Genomic DNA, 16,261 nt, shown 5'->3' on the forward strand with positions numbered 1-16,261 from the left:
GATATGCGCAGCTGCCAAGAACCAGGTTGTTTCATTATTGTATCCGGAAACATCTAGAATACGTGGACTACTGTCAACGTTTTTCTTACGGATGCACAAAGGAGAAATATCGATTATCTAGCTGGGGATCTTCTTTGTAGGTTCTGTTTTCTCTTATGAAACTAATCTAGGCAGTAGTGGTCCTATTCCATTCGCATGCGCTGCTATTCGAATCGAGGACCACGGCGCTATTTTTTTGACATGCAGCCATTGCTGTGTTTTTTTTTTAAAGGAACATCCGTTGGTTTCGTACTGGCGGTTGCTACGGCCTAATGTGTGTGTGCATGGCCCTTTATGCGGCAATGATATTCTACTTATGAATGCCCAGATGGAAATTCAGAACCACATTACGGGACCTTGGACAGCACAAGGTGTACTGCCGTACAGTGTTTCATCTGCACCGCGGCTAGATCGTAGGCGAATCGACTGGGGCTTGTCTGTGGCGTGCCGTGGATAACACGCCTTTGACGCGTGGAGGAGAACCAAACTATATCTGATTAATCTTATCTGATAAGAGGGGGGAATCATGGGGCCATTTGTGCGATATCTCCGCTATATTGCTTTACTACCACGGTTTCTTCTCATACTAAGTCCTTGACACAAGCACGCGTGTTACTTGTCATCACATGTACACGGGCATATCGAATCCAGAAGCGAAATACTAGAGACAGCTTGTTTGTTAGTCAGACTCAGAATACTCCACCTTCTTCTACAAACCCACGATCTTTTCGGATAGGATGAAAGTATGGGCTCACAACGCGTACGATCACACCAGGTTTTTCAAGCATATAGTTGCGCCCTCGTAGTACCGGAACATGTACTGTCAGCGGAATAGGTGGACAGCATACCTCCATCGGTCCGGCGCTCTCCATTGTTGACGTGCCTGTATTGATTAGTCGTAGGCTGTGTGGGACTAACGAAAAGTAGTCGTTTTAGATGACCAGAGTTCAATAAAATCCACCAAGTCAGAGCATTGCTTTCCCATGAAGTCTTCATAGCCGGCAGTGTAGCCTCGCCGGATTCTGAATAAGGGACCGGGACTAGATCTCGACTAGAAGACGTATTCGCGGGTCTAGTACATTCTTGATAGCGTATCGGAACTAATGCTCGCACTTTCAATCCACCGGTGGGGTTCTCTCTCCAGAGGGTGGGCATCCGTTCCGTTTACACGACAGATGCACACTACCATATATGATACTTTTGTCCCTGCCCTGTATCCAAAGTTACCGCTCAAAGCCACAGTCTCACCAGGGGCGCTCACCATGACTTCAGGTATAAATCCCATCCACAAACGCCAGCTTAGTCATTTCCAGACATTCCGCGATGACGATGAACTTCACTGCTGGCAGTGGCACCGCATCGACATCGCCGTAGTTGGAGCTCAGAGGTCCAGAATTTTTCGTGCGTTCTTGTTCGGAGCAGAGCGGCGGTGGCAGAAAGAGAGTCAGAGTAGGAATCGAAGTAGAACGATCAAAAAAGACCCACGGCGAGCCGGAGGTGGTGCGATACCCTTGCCTAACCAACAGTTTCAGACTAACTTTCATTTAGATGGAGCAGAGCAATGTTGACCGACGTCTAAGGACATTGGCCCTTATTCGCCTCCCATTCAGAGGCTTCGCTCCTACCAGCATGGGCGTAAGATCTCTATCGTGATTCGCGTGGACGGTTTCATCTAGCCCTCCTCGATAGGTAGGTGCTCCTCGTGTAAATAAAGTCAACGAATGTGGTATACAGTATACGGTTTCATTCAGAGAAAGAAGCAACCGTACTGCTCGAGGAAAACTCAAGTCGGGGTGTCTCCCACCGCTCTCAGAGGGAATGTCGACGTCCTGAAAAGCCCTCTTCATATATGGAGTACCGGGCATCAGTGATCAGAGCTGGAGAAGACGTCAGTCACGGTAAATTTAGGCCCGGACTCATGACGGATATCTAACCGCAGTATCAATGAAGGACAGGTGGCGTACTTGATGTGCTGTAGTGAGCACCCGTTGAGCAGTTGCATTTTCTTATAGACATCAGTAGCATGATGAGTTGTTACAAAATCGATATCGCTTCATGGATCGAAGGCCTAGATTCGTGTGGGGTTATGTAAAATACTCAAGACCACTCAGGCTGGTCCAATTTAAGAGGCGCTTTTTCATTCTCGCTGCAAAGAGCCCGAACAGGGGGTCGATTATGCCTTTCTCTTGTACAACGGCAACTTTGCATGTCGGCAGAGGATCGAGTGTGGGACCGAGGAGATCATACGGCATAATGGATAGCTGAGCGGGTGCCTATCAACTCGTGCTCCGAACGACTACTCACCACCAGCCATATAAGGACGATGCCGTGTTATGGGCAGCACGAAGTATGAGACGGGCGTGTCTACGTACAAGAATAAGACTGCAATCCGACCACTTGGAGAGACACTGGCAGAGCAGTACATGGATCTCTCGTCGGAAACATCTCGTGTAGTGTCATGGTCAACTCATAGCTCAAGCTCTGTGGACTACTCAAGTGTAGTAGTTTCGTCCCAGAGTGTGGATTTGGCAGCTTGTAATAGATGATGTTTGTCCTTGGATGGACGGATGGTGTTTTCGTCAGTCGCCCTCCGCGATCAATCCAAAGGGGAAGTCATCAGCGCTGAACGCGTAAAATTTTCGCTCGCTACGTAGTAATGTATCAGTATACGTAATAAGGCGGCGGCGCGCCCACCATCAATTATCTTCCAAATATCCCCAGAAGTCCGACAGGCCTCTCTGAACATCCTTCCAGTACGTGAGGTAGTCTTTGGGATAGTGAAAATACGGAAGTATTTTCAGCCTCTTGTCATATATCTCCTCGTTAATATGCTTGGTGAACTCCCCGTCATCTGAAATCACCACCAAACAAAGCAGTGATTCACAGTTCGCCAGCAGTTCCTTGAGCAGGAATAGATGGTGGCTCTCCGCTAAGTTCCCAATTGAGATATGCGTGAGTTTTGGGAGTGTATACAGAGCCGACCAATCAGTATCCACCAGCGGGTTTGAGGGTTCGGTAATATCCAAGTGGGTCAACGCTCGGAAAGCCGTATGGAAAAAGGCCGGCTTGTGTGTTTCACACGATTGCATAAGGGTAGCGATACTCACGGACAGTCGCTCTATGGGTTGTCGAGGAAGGGAGAGTAGCTCTGGACTGGGGGTAGCCATCCAGCAAGCAAGGTTGGTTGCACCGGTGCATACGGAGAGAACCTTCTGGGCGTCTGGATAGCTCACGAAGGGGAGGTACAGATTTTTGACGTGGCCGGCGAAAAAGCTGGCAGGTCGAGAGTCGACTGTCCGCAAGAAGAGGTTCGTCCGCGACTTTGGGAAGGCAAGGACGACCGTTTGGTATATAAGAATTTCCATCCTGCGACGAACCGTCAGTAAATTTCCGCACGATGAGAGAATGACGCACCATATTTGGACCCGCTTTGAGACAGTAGTTAGCTGGTAGGCACTACCGGGATACAGTGTCGCCGTAAGCTCGAAAATTTCTCTTTCGAGTTCGGTAGGCAGTTCGGGAATCTTCGATGAACCTTCGTCGTTCATAGCGTGAAGGTGTGGGGGAAAACAGGGTTAGTGTAGCGCCCGTCATCGACTACATAATAAATAGCCCAACGAAGTGGGTAGTGTTTCAGGGGCCGATTAGTACGGTATAGGGTCGAGAATGTAAAGACCGACAAGCCCCATGAAGAAAGAGTCATTTTGGGACATGGCCATTGCTCTAGAATAGGCGTAGCGTTGGATGGCAGTGGACTCGGTTTGAAGGTCGACCAGGATAGGAGCAAATTGCAACAATCCAAAAAATTTTGGAATTTATGTCACATGATACTGACGTAATCTACGCGCGCGACGCATCTCTGAATTCTTGACCTTACCCTTATGTAACCAATTAGTCCTCCGATCATTAGCAAGTTTTAAGATCTATACGCTTTGGCAGGATATTAGACTTATTTCAACCGTTGTTCTATGCACTTATTGCTATGGTGATTGCCACTGGCCTTGAAATTCTACTAATATTGAACACTTAACAGGGCGCCGAATCTGCTTCAAGTACTTTCTTTCTGTCTCTCCCATCAAGACTGTGCATCACAGATTTCACAGTGGCCATTTAATATCTAGCGAGACAGTTGAAGATACACACATATAGCCACACTGGCACCTCTATTTCCGAAAGCAGTCCTTGTCCCCTAAACGCGAGGTGGGAATGTTTCTTCTGAGGCAGATCAACCATTGAACCACCAGACAGCATATTCTGTATTTACAGAGGAAACTCGCCGTTACCGAAAAGACAGTGATATTACTACTCCGCTCTCTGCTTTGCATCGATGTATCAGACATGACGTGGGGAGAGTGTCAAAAGGAGACTTCCGGGATACTCTTTTGAAGGACTCCTCTCTATCTTTCACGTCAAATGGTCCGGCATGTGGAATCAGGAAGATTCGCAAGAGAAAGGTTCACTCTTTGCCTCTCATTCTTCTTTTGGATCTCTGTGCTTTCGAGATACTATTCAAGGAGCATACTTTTTGAGAGATTTGCTGTAACTGAATCTTCTTAAATTCTAGAACACAGATAAAGGATCCAAAATGCCACATGAAGCCGTGAAACTTCCTAGAAGTTATTGACAGAAGAATATATGTGAGTATCTATGAACGAGTGTAAGTATCATAGTCATAAGCACAGTAGGGATATACATACCTCAGTCGGGCATAACGTGAGTGAAGTGACTGAGGCATACAGATAGGAACAGCTGGACTATATAGGTGATCGGGAAATGACAGGAGGTGTAAGTATATATAAGGCAAATAGAGCGAGTGATCAAAAGTAAGATAAGATAAAACATACAGATATCTTCCAACACTCCCCCATATCCGTTCAATCTACTGGGATAATGTTGAGCATCTCGAGGTAACCATTGTGCGTATCATGAGGCAAGAGCTTAGTGAACATATCTGCAGGGTTTGCGTTCCCTCGAACAAACTCGACACGTAATTCACCATCCTTCATGAGCTCTCTAATGAAATGCTCTCAAATGCGGATATGCTTGACTTTCTGATGGGACCGTGTGTTTGTTGTTAATGCTACAGCACCCTGGTTGTCACCGTACAATACACCGAGGTGAGGCTGAGGTAGTTGGACCTCATCCATCCAAGACAATATCCACATCATCTGTTGCACTGCACAAGTAAGGGAAATGTATTCAGCCTCGACAGTGGACAGGGCGATGGTAGCCTGATGCTTTGAGCTCCAGCAAATCGGACCACCCGCCATGGTGAAGACATAGCCGGACGTCGAATGAGTCATGTCCCTACAACCCCCATAGTCTGCATCTACAAATCCAACAGGTGTTAATGGCTGCTCATGCGAGAAGGAGATACCAAGGTCCATTGTCTCCTTTATATACCCAAGAACATGTATTAATGCTTTCCAGTGCTCTATTCCTGAGTTAGACTGGAAGCAAGCGAGCAGGCTTACAGGAAAGCACAAGTCGGGATGAGTTGCAAGCTGTCCCCACATAACATGGCCTAGCAGTCGTCAGTATGGGAATCTTTCCATAGCATCCTTCTCTGCTTGGGTATTCAGAGACTGTGACATGTCGAGTACGATTCTAACAGGTAGGGGGGTGGTCCATGATCATATGTATCCAAGGTTGAAGTCCAAAAATACATTCTCCCAATATGGATGCTGCGAGAAGGTGATGGTGCCAGCCTCAAGGTCTTGTTCAATCTTCATCCCCAGAAAGTAACGGTTCTCCCCCATATCGGTGAGCTCCCATTTCTCCTCTAATTCCTTCTTCCATCGGCTTGCCTCCTCTGTAGTCGATGATGCTCCCCACACATCATCAGTGTAAGTGTCTGTGATGGTATACTCATCTCCAGGCTTGCCAATGGTGCGTACACATGGGTCTGCCTTTGATGCACAGTATCCAAGGTCTTCGTAGGTTTTCTCAAGCATCTCAAACCAATCATGGCCACCCTGCATAGTCCCATAAATAGTATGGACAAGTTTGCACACCTTATCCTCTTGTCCTTCGACTACGTACCCTGGGGGCTGACGCATATAGATGTCTTCTTTTGTCTCACTATTCAAGTATGCCGAAATGAAGTCCACTTGCCATAGGACAAGATTGAGCTTTGCTGCAACAGCAGCCGACATCCGTACAGATTCGAGATGGGTCACCACAGCCCAAGTGTCGTTATAGTCGAGTCCATACTGTTGAGTATAGCCCTTCCCAATGAGCCTCACCTTGTCCCTGATCCAGTTACCATCGCCATCCCATTTCATACCATAGACCCATTTACAATCTATCACGTTCACTCCTACTGGTCTGTCGACTAGGTCCCACGTATGCTTCGTCATATGCATTTGGTATTTCACATCCATAGCTGCCTTCCATCGCTCTTCATCAACACGCAGTGCATCTTGATGATTTCGTGGGATGTATGAGTCAGGTGGATTACCAGAAGCCATTGAAGCACATGGCTGTTTGCTGTTGGTTGCCCAGTCATTTCCACTTGCATGGGCCTCAGCCTCTTGTTGCTTTGACATCAGAGATTTGGCAGCATCAGCACTGGGACGCATTAAGCGCGTTGATCAGCGAAGAGTTGGTTCTGTGGAAGCATCTAGCATTTGCTCAGTTGGCTCAGTTGGCATAAGCATCTCGGTATGAGTAGAAGTAGTGAGTGCAGGTTTGTCCTCCATCTCCCTCACACTTCGGTGTGCTGGTCCTTCATCAAAGATGACATCACGAGACACAAACACATATCCCGATTGATCAAGTACATGGTAATTGGACCCTGAGTATCCCAGAAAGGTGCATTTCTTTGATCGATCATCGAGTTTGCTTCCGCCATCTACCAAAACCCCACCAGCTATAGGTTTCTTTGCCCAGCAAGTGGATCTGAACACTCATAAAAATCCCATGTTCTGTCGTCGCTTTGAGAAACCCTCTGCTAGTACTACTCCAGGATGGCGACTCGAAGGAACAAGGTTTCGTGTGAAGATTGACATAGAGGCAGCCTCAGCCCAGTAGCAGTCAGCGAGGCCAGAGTCACTTAGTAGAGCTCTTGTATCCTCCATAGTGGTGCATAGGGCACGTTCAGCTAATCCATTCTGGGCTGATGAGTGGGGTGCGGTTAATTCCAGGATGATCCCATGCTCCTCGCAATATTGTTTCCACTTTACCCCTGCAAAAGCATGATCAGCACGTATACGCTTAAGCTTTCGGCCAGTCTGAGTCTCAGCCATGCGCCTGTATCTGTCAAAAGCAGCCACGGTAGTGTTATCTGCTTTGTCTGCCAGGAATTCCCCCATCTTGAACGATGTACCACTATCGACGAATATCATCATATAAGTCTTTCCACTCGGTGATGCCATTCGAGACGGTCCCCACATATCTGTTGCAACAAGCTCCAGTGGGTCGACATTGGGATCGGTGGGCTCATCAAAGGGATGACGAGCATGTCTCGCTAGAATACAGTCCTCGCAGCATCCCTGGATAGGCTCTGAGGTAATTTCCAAGCCATCCACCAGCCTTTTTGATGTCATCTCCTCGATTTTTGCAGGGCTCATGTAGACAAAACGATGGTGCCAAGTACTCAGTGAAGTGGGAGATGAGCGGGATGCCATAGCTTGGGGGCTAGGTGCAGCATCCAGCATATACATGCCATCCGAGCCTCGCCCAGCAAAGATCTCTTTACCAGACTTATCCTGGACAACTGCACAGCCATCAGAGAACACAGTTGACAACCCAGCCTTGTCTAAGGCGCTTATGGAGATGAGATTTGCGGTGAGTGAAGGTGAATGCAAGGCATTTTTGAAGGTGAGCTTAACATCTCTTCCATTCAGTCTGAAGACCTTTGTTGCTGTACCCTGGCCCAGGATCTCGAACGTTCCCTTTCCCTCAACTGCAGATGAGCCAGTACGGAAAGCTACTGGTGTATACTCTGTGAAGTCATCACGATTCCTGAAGAAGTAGTCGCTCACGCCAGAATCCATGAAGGTTAGAGTGATGGCTGGGGTACGGCCTTCGAACGTAGTCATGACAAAGGCTGTTGTAGCAGGGTCAGCCTCGCATGTAAAGTGTCCTACATTCTCAATATTGGCCTTGCTAGTGTCTATACTCTTGACAGAAGATATCTCATCGTCTCCAGCAACATCTTCATCATCAGAGTCATCGACGTCAGTGAGAGGAGGCATTTCGAGGTCTGTCTCTTCTTCAACCTTCGACATCAATATAGTGTTGCTCTCTGTTTCATCCCAGCGCCAGAAGGAATGGGTACCATTCCACTCGTATATCCTCTCGCCAGTGCTGCCATCCTCAATTACAATGCTGTCATCATCACGATCGGCTTCCACTGTAGTAGCACGTGCAGCAAGTACAAAATGCCTTGTAGTATCGGCCATGGTGTTCGAGATTGCCTGGTTTGCACGGTGAGGTTGGCCGAAGTTGGCAGGGAATTGTCCCTCCTTTCCCCCTCCTGGCCAATAACAATTCTTGGTGGTGTGCCTAGTCTTATCACAGGCCTTGCAATCTGGATTACGACATCCACGTACCACAACAGAGGTTCCGACTCCAGCCGCAAGTGCTTGGGAGTTGGCAGGACCTTTACCCGCTGCATGAAGCATGGCGGCATGGGTTTGGAGATGGGAAAACACATCAGAGGACGTTGGCATGCCGTATAAACTTGAGAGGATAGGCATCCAGTGATCAGTCGGGATTATCGAGCGAATAATTATTCTCTTGAACTCCTGATCACTCAATGCTGTGGTTCAGAGGTCATTCACAGCTCGTCGTTTCATGCGCAGGTCGGCGACGTGGATATTGATGTCACTGTTCCCGTCAAACTTCGCCGCATTCAGCAATGCCTCAGCCTCGGAAAGGGCCATATCCGTTTTCTTTGCGTGTTCCGCAGCAACGGAGTCCCAGCATTCCTTTGCCGTTCCGTCAGTCTTGACTCCTAGACCAATGGGGTCAAGAACGTTGAGGACGATGTTCGAGTGGGCGAGCTGATCACGAAAGACCCACTCGTCATACGAGGGAGAGGATGAGTATATGGGAGTAGGGTCTGGTGGGAGGGGTGTGGTAGTAGCCATGGCTGTGGTAGTGGTGGCGGGGATGGCAGGACAGACAGTAGTTCCTGCAATGTATCCCCATAGGCCTTTTCCCTTCAGTAACTCAGTAAGTTGGAGTTTCCATGAGGCGTAGTTCTTTCCATTGAAATGGCTACTCGTGTCAGGGAGGATAGTGACTCCCGACATCGACAACATCATTTAGGGGTGTGGTGTAAAGTGGTGAGAGTAGTGGTATGGTATAAATTCAAGCAGTAAGTTAAGTCGAAATTCCATTGCATATTCTTCTTGACTGAGTAGTTATAGGCAACGGGGCCTCATAACCTATTGACAGAAGAATATATGTGAGTATCTCAGTCGGGCACAACGTGGGTGAAGCGACTGAGGCATACAGATAGGAATGGCTGGACTATATAGGTGATCGGGAAACGACAGGAGGTGTAAGTATATATAAGGCAAATAGAGCGAGTGATCAAAAGTAAGATAAGATGAAACGTACGGATATCCTCCAACAGAAGTTTCCAAGTAGCAAGACAAATTCAAGGTAATGCTTCGCTTGCAGGTTAATCCAGCTAAACCTCTCATCGCTGCATTATTCGATGATTCTGCAAAGATCGCTAGACAAGATTGAAAATGTGGATTTTTCTTGCCCACCGAGAATACCTGAGCCAGAGAAAAGAACATACTCACTATTCTATGCAGCGCACAATTTCGACCGACACCAGGACTAGAATACGCCGGGCGCGTCGACAGGGTGCGGAGGTTCGGGCCGAGAGCCTCGTGGTCATTTTTTCGACACGGAGCGCTGCCTTTCCTTGATCACTGGCACCGATCACGACATGGACCCAGTCGTCCCTCCAGAAATCACTGCTGAACTGACTCAGATACTCTCTAATCTCGTACTGGGTGACAATGAGATCAGATCCAAGTCGGTTTTCTTGTCTATTTCACTAATTGGTGCTAACTTAGACAATACTGTAGCGCTGAGCAAACTGTCAACGACCGCCTGGCCCACACACCAGAGATCTATCTCCTCGCATTAGCTCAGTTCTCGATTGTAGCAGATACAGAAGTGGTACGTGACAATTTCCCTGCATGTGTGGCGACTTGCTGGAATGTCATCTAGATGCGTTCTTTTTCACTCGTTCTCCTTAGAAGACTGCTTTTTCGTCAGTCACAAGCGAGCTCGCCGACACATCCACGCCTCACTTTGTATGACCACCTGTCGTCACAAACGCTGACTACCCTCGAGCGGCTCCTCCTGCACTCCCTTTCCCACGAGCCGTCATCAGTGGTCCGCCGGAAATCCGTGGACTCGGTATGTGATCTCGCAAACCAGGGCATGTCTCGGGGCCGACCATGGCATGCATTACAAGCTCAGGTATTTTCTATGGCACGAGATCATGACCCTTCCATGCGGGAAACAGCCTATCGTGTCTTCTCCGGCTGTCCAAATCTTGTCATGGACCTCCAGACGGATGCTGTGCTCAACGTCTTTAGAAATGGCTTGCAAGATCCATCATCTATCGATGTTCGACACACAGCTCTCTTAGCATCTGTGGCGTATCTTAATGCAGCAGATCCAACACAGCTTGCCCAATCGTTATCGCTAATGTATCCCATCCTCGAGACACTACCATCTACACCCCATCGACACCTTACTTCCCTTTTGACCGCATTGCACCCTCTATGCTCCACACATCCTACACTTTTTTCAATCCACCTACCGGCGTTATTGTCCTTCCTTCCTTCTTTAGTTCTGCCGGTTGCTGACAGTGGCCCAACCCCAACGATGAAGCAACCATTCACATTTCCTCCTTCGTCATCAACGCAAGGAAAAGACCCTGAGGAAGATGACGAGGATATCAAGACCCTGAGACTCGCTGCCTTGGAGATGATGGTTAGTCTAACGGAAGCCAAGCCGAGCATGGTCAGGAACGTCGAGGGGTGGGTAAGATTACTCGTCCGCGCTTGTCTCGAGGGTATGGGCGAGTATGATGATGACGAGGACAGTACTCTGGAGTGGCTCAAAGAAGACGTAAGTTTGTGGTTTTATCGCCTCTGGCTGTTCTTCCCGGCTGAAGAAGAACAATTTGCTTTACATAGCCATCTGCAGGAACAACGGAAGCAGATGACGCTGCACCTGCTCTATATGAACATTCTCTTGATCGCGTCGCTTGCGCGTTGGGAGGGAACGCAGTGCTTCCACCAGCATTTCAATATATTCCTTCCATGCTTGCGAGCTACGATTGGAGGGCTAGGCATGCGGGTCTTATGGCTATTGCGGCCATTGCAGAAGGCACCGGAAAAGTAATGAATTATCAGCCATCTCGAACGTGTCATTTTTGACATATAGTATCTTCCAGACCATGCAGAACGAGTTGACCAAAGTGGTAGGGTAGGTGCGTTTGATTGTGATGTACTGGTGTCATTATGACTCTTCCGTCTATTATATAGGCTTGTAACCCCGATGTTCGCAGACACCCATCCCCGAGTGCGCTGGGCGGCATGCCAATGCGTGTATGTCCGTCCTAATCATTTGGCGTAGTCAGGGCTAATATCTCTTCAAGCGGTCAACTCTGCACTGATCTCGCCGACCTGCTACAAGAAAACCACTACGACTCTCTTCTGAATGTCCTCATACCCACACTAGAAGACCCTGAACCTAGGTGATCATCCTGGCAGACTTATTCATCCCGAGCTAATTGTAGATGCAGAGTTCACTCTCACGCCTCGGCGGCTTTGATTAACTTTTGTGAGGGTGTTGAGCGAGATACCCTATTGCCGTACCTGGATCCTATCGTAGAACGATTGCTGAAGCTGCTTACTGGTACCACAGACCGACGATATGTTCAGGAGCAAGCTATCACGACACTTGCAATGGTGGCCGATGCAAGCGAGAGGACATTTGGAAAGGTACGTTACTAGTTCGCGCTTGTGCTGTGGCTAACCTGTCTGTAGCACTATACTATTATAATGCCGCTTTTACTAAATGTACTGCGTAACGCGGATTCTAGCGAATTTAAGAAGATGAGGAATAAAGCTATGGAATGTGCAGGGCTGATTGGCATGTTTTTCCGGCTCTTTTTGTGCCAATTTGAATCCTGACGATTTGTAACAGCTATCGCAGTTGGACCGGAGACTTTTCGACCTGACGCCAGCGCGCTTGTTGAACTTCTCATCCGAATTCAGAGTGCGGGTTTCCTGATTTATCCTTGTCGTTTGCTTCGACTCATGAATGCCATCATAGAATCCCCTCCGGATCCTTCTGACACGCAGGTAGCGCATTATCTCATGGGCACTTGGGCCAAGGTCTGCCAAGCCATGGGGCTGGAGTTCGAGCCCTACCTTCCGGTGGTTATGCCGGGTCTCTTGGCGATGGCGAGCAAGAAAGCGGATGTCAGCGTTTATGGTGAGAACAAGTCCCCCGAATCCGTTTCTTTTCCTCAAATAATGGTCTCGACCTAGACGCACCGGCGTCTCCTACGGAGACCCCGCCATCGACGCCGGGCTGGGATATCATCTCCATGGACAACCAGCTGCTCTCTGTGCGGACATTGGGAATAGAGGAAAAGTGTCAGGCTCTGGAGACAATGCTCATCCATGCGTCTACGCTAGGAAGCAAATATGGCATGTGGGTCAGTCAGAGTTTGGAAGTCGCTCTAGGGGGGTTGAAATTCTATTTTCACGATGGTGTAAGAGAGGCATGTGCCATGTAAGTTAAGCTCGCTCTCCGCCTTCCTTCCGCCGTCCACCTCTGATACACACTAGGCTCCTTCCTATCCTCCTACATTCGGGCCACACTTCTGGCACCCTCACGCCCCAGATGATCCATGCAACATATGCTCAGCTCATCTCGTGTGTGACGACGGAGCAAGACGCCGGATTCCTAAGCTCGCTATTTAAGAGTCTAGGTGACTGTTTGAAGGTCAGCATACAGATGACCCATGAGATCGTGACGCCTGAGGTAAAGCAAAGCATCGTGGATGCGGTTAAGCGGCAGTTGAGTCGGATTGCGGAGATGCGGCGGGGGAGGACGGGGCGGCAATTGGACGAGGAGGAAGATGAGGACTTGGCGCTGATTGAGGAGATGGAGGATTTCGCGTTGGAGGATATGGGAAAGCTTTTGGAGGTGATATATGAGGGGAGAATACCGCCTGGGCCGGACGGTGAGGCATTGTTGGTGGGGCTGGGGAGTGTCAGAGATTTAGGAAGCTCGAAGCTGAGGCAAGAATGGGAATGACAATCTGGTTGTTAGAAGGAAAGTAAATTGTAATCTATGACAAATTTTTTGTCTATAATGTATGCAGTGGTTGCCTATGCAGGATTTGTAATTTATCAAGTGCGTAATATTTTTGTCAAATCCTGTCTATGCTGACTATTTTCTAGCCATGGTATTGCTACGAATGGACAGCGGATCATGTGCAGGGCCTTATTCAGAAACATCCACTTGTGCCGGCTATGTGTAGGGTTGTCAAGCGCCACGCAATTTAATAGAAGTATCAGGTGATGGATGGATGATTTTCAGGCCGCCATCTGGATTCCGCAGCACCTGAAGATCCACAGCCTTCAGTACATGTTGCACCACATATTCATCCGCCGTGGATACAGTTAAACATAGCTGTACTACGAATGCAACGTATGACCTCATTGGGGAAACGGCAAAGGGCCATCAGTCCATTTTGTACCCTCAAAATCTTCACAGGGTTCTCGCTGATGTGAGCATATGGTCTCCGCCAAACCGGTTATTCTCCTTGCTTTTCCCTTCATTTTGGGGACGAGGAGGAAAGAGGTCTAATATAAATTAGAGTACTGTAGTCATAGCAAAAAAGCGGGGTTTCGGGGTTTCCAGTCTAAATATAGAATGTGACCACGAGAATTGCGATGCAATTAATTTTGTAATTCTCCTTTCCTTTTAGATCTTGCCACGATGATGATCCCAAGGACGCGGACGATATCGTTCAGGCTGGTCGCCCTCGGCGGCGTACTGACACTCTTTCTCGTTTTCTATACCTTTACGACTGCACCATCCTTTGATTTCCTACCATTCTTGTCCGAAGAAAGAACCAGGCCATCGTGTCCACCAGAAGAGTACTCCAACGGGCAATGGGTCTACGATACCTCAGCCACGAACCGCAGCATGACTACGCAGTCGGATGCACTCGAGTTTTCCGGCTTTCAAGGCTGCGCAAGCTCACGGGAGTTTTACTGGCACCTTGGCGCCGGAGAGACGGAGGAACAGCAACGGCGGTTCCCGCGAGTGACCAACTGGCGCTGGCAGCCTTCACCGCAGTGCACGACGCGTGAATTCACCGCAGAGGCGATGGTTCGGGACCTGGTAGAGCAGGGCGGGTGGTTGCTTCTTGGCGGTGAGTAAGCGGCCGTTTTTTGATGCGCCAATTATTTTAATGGCGAAACAAATCAGACTCTATAACGGAGGGCCAATTCTTTTCTCTTTCTTGCATGCTCTTCCCGCATGTAATTGCAACCCCAGACTACGTCAAGAATCCCTACTTTGACCGTGCTTGGCCCCAGAATCTTTACCTTAATCCCCAGTCGCCGCTTATTCACAAGCTTCGGTTCCCACCTGGCTTTGACATCACTATCACACCGCTTGTCACATTTCGCCGAGTTGATCTGCTGCTTGAGCAGGCTGAGCTCGTGGAACTTCACCGCACACTGTATGATCCACCGGAGGACTTTAGTCTTTTCAGTGAGGAACTGGCGTGGAACCTCAGTCCGGATTATTATCTACAGTTGTTCGCCGCCCCGCTCCCAGAAGCCAACTATGGAAGCATGATTCTAAGCACCGGCGGGCACTGGACGACCACTCTTTTTTCCGGCTATCGGGACGAGTCGAAGGAGGACGAAGGCTTTGGGATCGACGGGGTTATTAGCTTTTTCGGGGAGGCGATGTCTTTTTGGGCTGATCAAGTACAAAGAGCAATGAACAGCATGGGCGGCCAGGTGCTACCTAGAGGTAGGAGAGGTCGAAGACGAGTCGTTGTGCGCGCATACCTTCCGGGACATGAAGACTGCCATAAAGCCGAAGAACCCTGGACGGAGATCCAGCCGTGGATTTGGAAGTGGTTCAATTGGGCTAATATAGAAGAGTACAACCAGGTCTTCCAGGTATGTATTCGTAATGCTACGCCCCACCGAGGAGCCCGTCGAGCACAGTGACATGCGCCAGTCTTCTTCCAAAGCTCGACAGGCTCAGTTATCCTGGTCTGTACAGAGGATTTTGACTGACTTGTTTTTGTTCGACAGGACGTGCTTTTGAACACACAATACCCTGACATACATTTCCTTCCTATCGATAGACCAGCGCGTCTACGCCCTGATGCGGTGAGTTCTTTTCTTTGCATTGCATTGGGTCCAGAATATGTGGCTGGAGAATCATCCTTTTGTATGCGGTAGGGAAGGGATGTGCCCTCTCGAGATCCAATGACTTCATTTGGATTCTTGGAACACTCATGGTCTGACGTATACTTTTCTAGCACGTAGCGTCCGACTGTCTTCATATTATGGCGGGCGCTGGCGTCTTAGAAGGCTGGAACCACTATACTTGGCACTACCTTACCCGAGAATTCAGATCACGAATTCGGTGATCAACGCATTACCATCGACGGACAGCTTTAGGATATTACATTATTCTTCTTCTATATCCTTTTATCACTTAAAAAAACGGACACATTGTCCTGTACAGACTTCGCATAGGTGAAGGTATAATATGAATATGGGACATTTTCATTTGTTGTTAGGACCAAAATACCAATGCTTTTGAGCTGTGGGCGTGCTATCGCCGGAGTTTGCGTCATGGAAGCTGGGTTAATACGTGCTTGTATTCACACCGGAAAGATGAGAATTTGAGGGAAACCAGAACGTGCACAATAAGGTGACGTTTTGGAGGTCGATCTTGGCAGAGATTTTACATACAATTTGTGTACCTCTGGCGGGCGGCATGGGATTGAGATCCTCCAAAACGCGAAGTTTGTTGAACCCCAAATGATGCTCCTAAAACGTTACAGATGTGCTCAGAATTTTACGTTTGTCAAAAATGTTTATCTTTCCAGTGTGATATTAGGTCACAAGCTGACAAAGTATACGGTGTGCGAGTTGTATATCGGCGATCTCGGAGCACATCGGTC

General features: G+C 48.5%; 5 protein-coding genes across 5 annotated transcripts; 2 read left to right on the forward strand and 3 right to left on the reverse strand.

The window, feature by feature from the left end:
• Window positions 1-742: 742 nt before the first annotated feature.
• BT62DRAFT_935946 (uncharacterized protein) lies at window positions 743-1,391 on the reverse strand. Its single transcript, XM_043187039.1, has one exon. It carries the CDS (start codon window positions 1,192-1,194, stop codon window positions 820-822), a length of 375 nt encoding a protein of 124 aa, XP_043036145.1. The 5' UTR covers window positions 1,195-1,391; the 3' UTR covers window positions 743-819.
• Window positions 1,308-1,904, reverse strand: BT62DRAFT_1010286 (uncharacterized protein; the record flags this gene model as incomplete). Its single annotated transcript, XM_043177633.1, has 2 exons — window positions 1,308-1,554; window positions 1,609-1,904. The coding sequence occupies 2 exons, from the start codon at window positions 1,902-1,904 to the stop codon at window positions 1,308-1,310; spliced, it is 543 nt and encodes a 180-aa protein (XP_043036146.1).
• Window positions 1,905-2,679: 775 nt separating this feature from the next.
• BT62DRAFT_996567 (uncharacterized protein) lies at window positions 2,680-3,812 on the reverse strand. Its single transcript, XM_043190590.1, has 2 exons — window positions 3,454-3,812; window positions 2,680-3,405 (listed from the first exon to the last, which is right to left on the reverse strand). The coding sequence occupies exons 1-2, from the start codon at window positions 3,585-3,587 to the stop codon at window positions 2,736-2,738; spliced, it is 804 nt and encodes a 267-aa protein (XP_043036147.1). The 5' UTR covers window positions 3,588-3,812; the 3' UTR covers window positions 2,680-2,735.
• A 6,137-nt stretch (window positions 3,813-9,949) lies between these two features.
• BT62DRAFT_982470 (ARM repeat-containing protein) lies at window positions 9,950-13,353 on the forward strand (the record flags this gene model as incomplete). Its single annotated transcript, XM_043189689.1, has 12 exons — window positions 9,950-10,038; window positions 10,092-10,185; window positions 10,237-11,148; window positions 11,217-11,446; window positions 11,568-11,630; window positions 11,681-11,779; window positions 11,828-12,026; window positions 12,072-12,177; window positions 12,232-12,303; window positions 12,361-12,522; window positions 12,579-12,825; window positions 12,882-13,353. 12 exons carry the CDS (start codon window positions 9,950-9,952, stop codon window positions 13,351-13,353), a joined length of 2,745 nt encoding a protein of 914 aa, XP_043036148.1.
• A 682-nt stretch (window positions 13,354-14,035) lies between these two features.
• BT62DRAFT_935952 (uncharacterized protein) lies at window positions 14,036-15,801 on the forward strand. Its single transcript, XM_043187040.1, has 4 exons — window positions 14,036-14,479; window positions 14,536-15,242; window positions 15,381-15,458; window positions 15,611-15,801. The coding sequence occupies exons 1-4, from the start codon at window positions 14,044-14,046 to the stop codon at window positions 15,719-15,721; spliced, it is 1,332 nt and encodes a 443-aa protein (XP_043036149.1). The 5' UTR covers window positions 14,036-14,043; the 3' UTR covers window positions 15,722-15,801.
• Window positions 15,802-16,261: the final 460 nt, after the last annotated feature.

The sequence above is a fragment of the Guyanagaster necrorhizus genome (assembly GCF_019112545.1).
Source record: "Guyanagaster necrorhizus MCA 3950 unplaced genomic scaffold BT62scaffold_28, whole genome shotgun sequence".
Lineage (NCBI taxonomy): Eukaryota > Fungi > Basidiomycota > Agaricomycetes > Agaricales > Physalacriaceae > Guyanagaster > Guyanagaster necrorhizus.

What these genes read in the sequence shown, in the direction of transcription:
- BT62DRAFT_935946 (XM_043187039.1), bottom strand. Translation starts at nt 1,194, where the DNA reads ATGCCCACCCTCTGGAGAGAGAACCCCACCGGTGGATTGAAAGTGCGA.
- BT62DRAFT_996567 (XM_043190590.1), bottom strand. Translation starts at nt 3,587, where the DNA reads ATGAACGACGAAGGTTCATCGAAGATTCCCGAACTGCCTACCGAACTC. An exon ending in TCAAAGCGGGTCCAAATATG is followed by an intron (nt 3,406 to 3,453) that starts GTGCGTCATTCT and finishes GGTTCGTCGCAG; the next exon opens with GATGGAAATTCTTATATACC.
- BT62DRAFT_935952 (XM_043187040.1), top strand. Translation starts at nt 14,044, where the DNA reads ATGATCCCAAGGACGCGGACGATATCGTTCAGGCTGGTCGCCCTCGGC. An exon ending in AGTACAACCAGGTCTTCCAG is followed by an intron (nt 15,243 to 15,380) that starts GTATGTATTCGT and finishes TTTGTTCGACAG; the next exon opens with GACGTGCTTTTGAACACACA. An exon ending in CGCGTCTACGCCCTGATGCG is followed by an intron (nt 15,459 to 15,610) that starts GTGAGTTCTTTT and finishes ATACTTTTCTAG; the next exon opens with CACGTAGCGTCCGACTGTCT.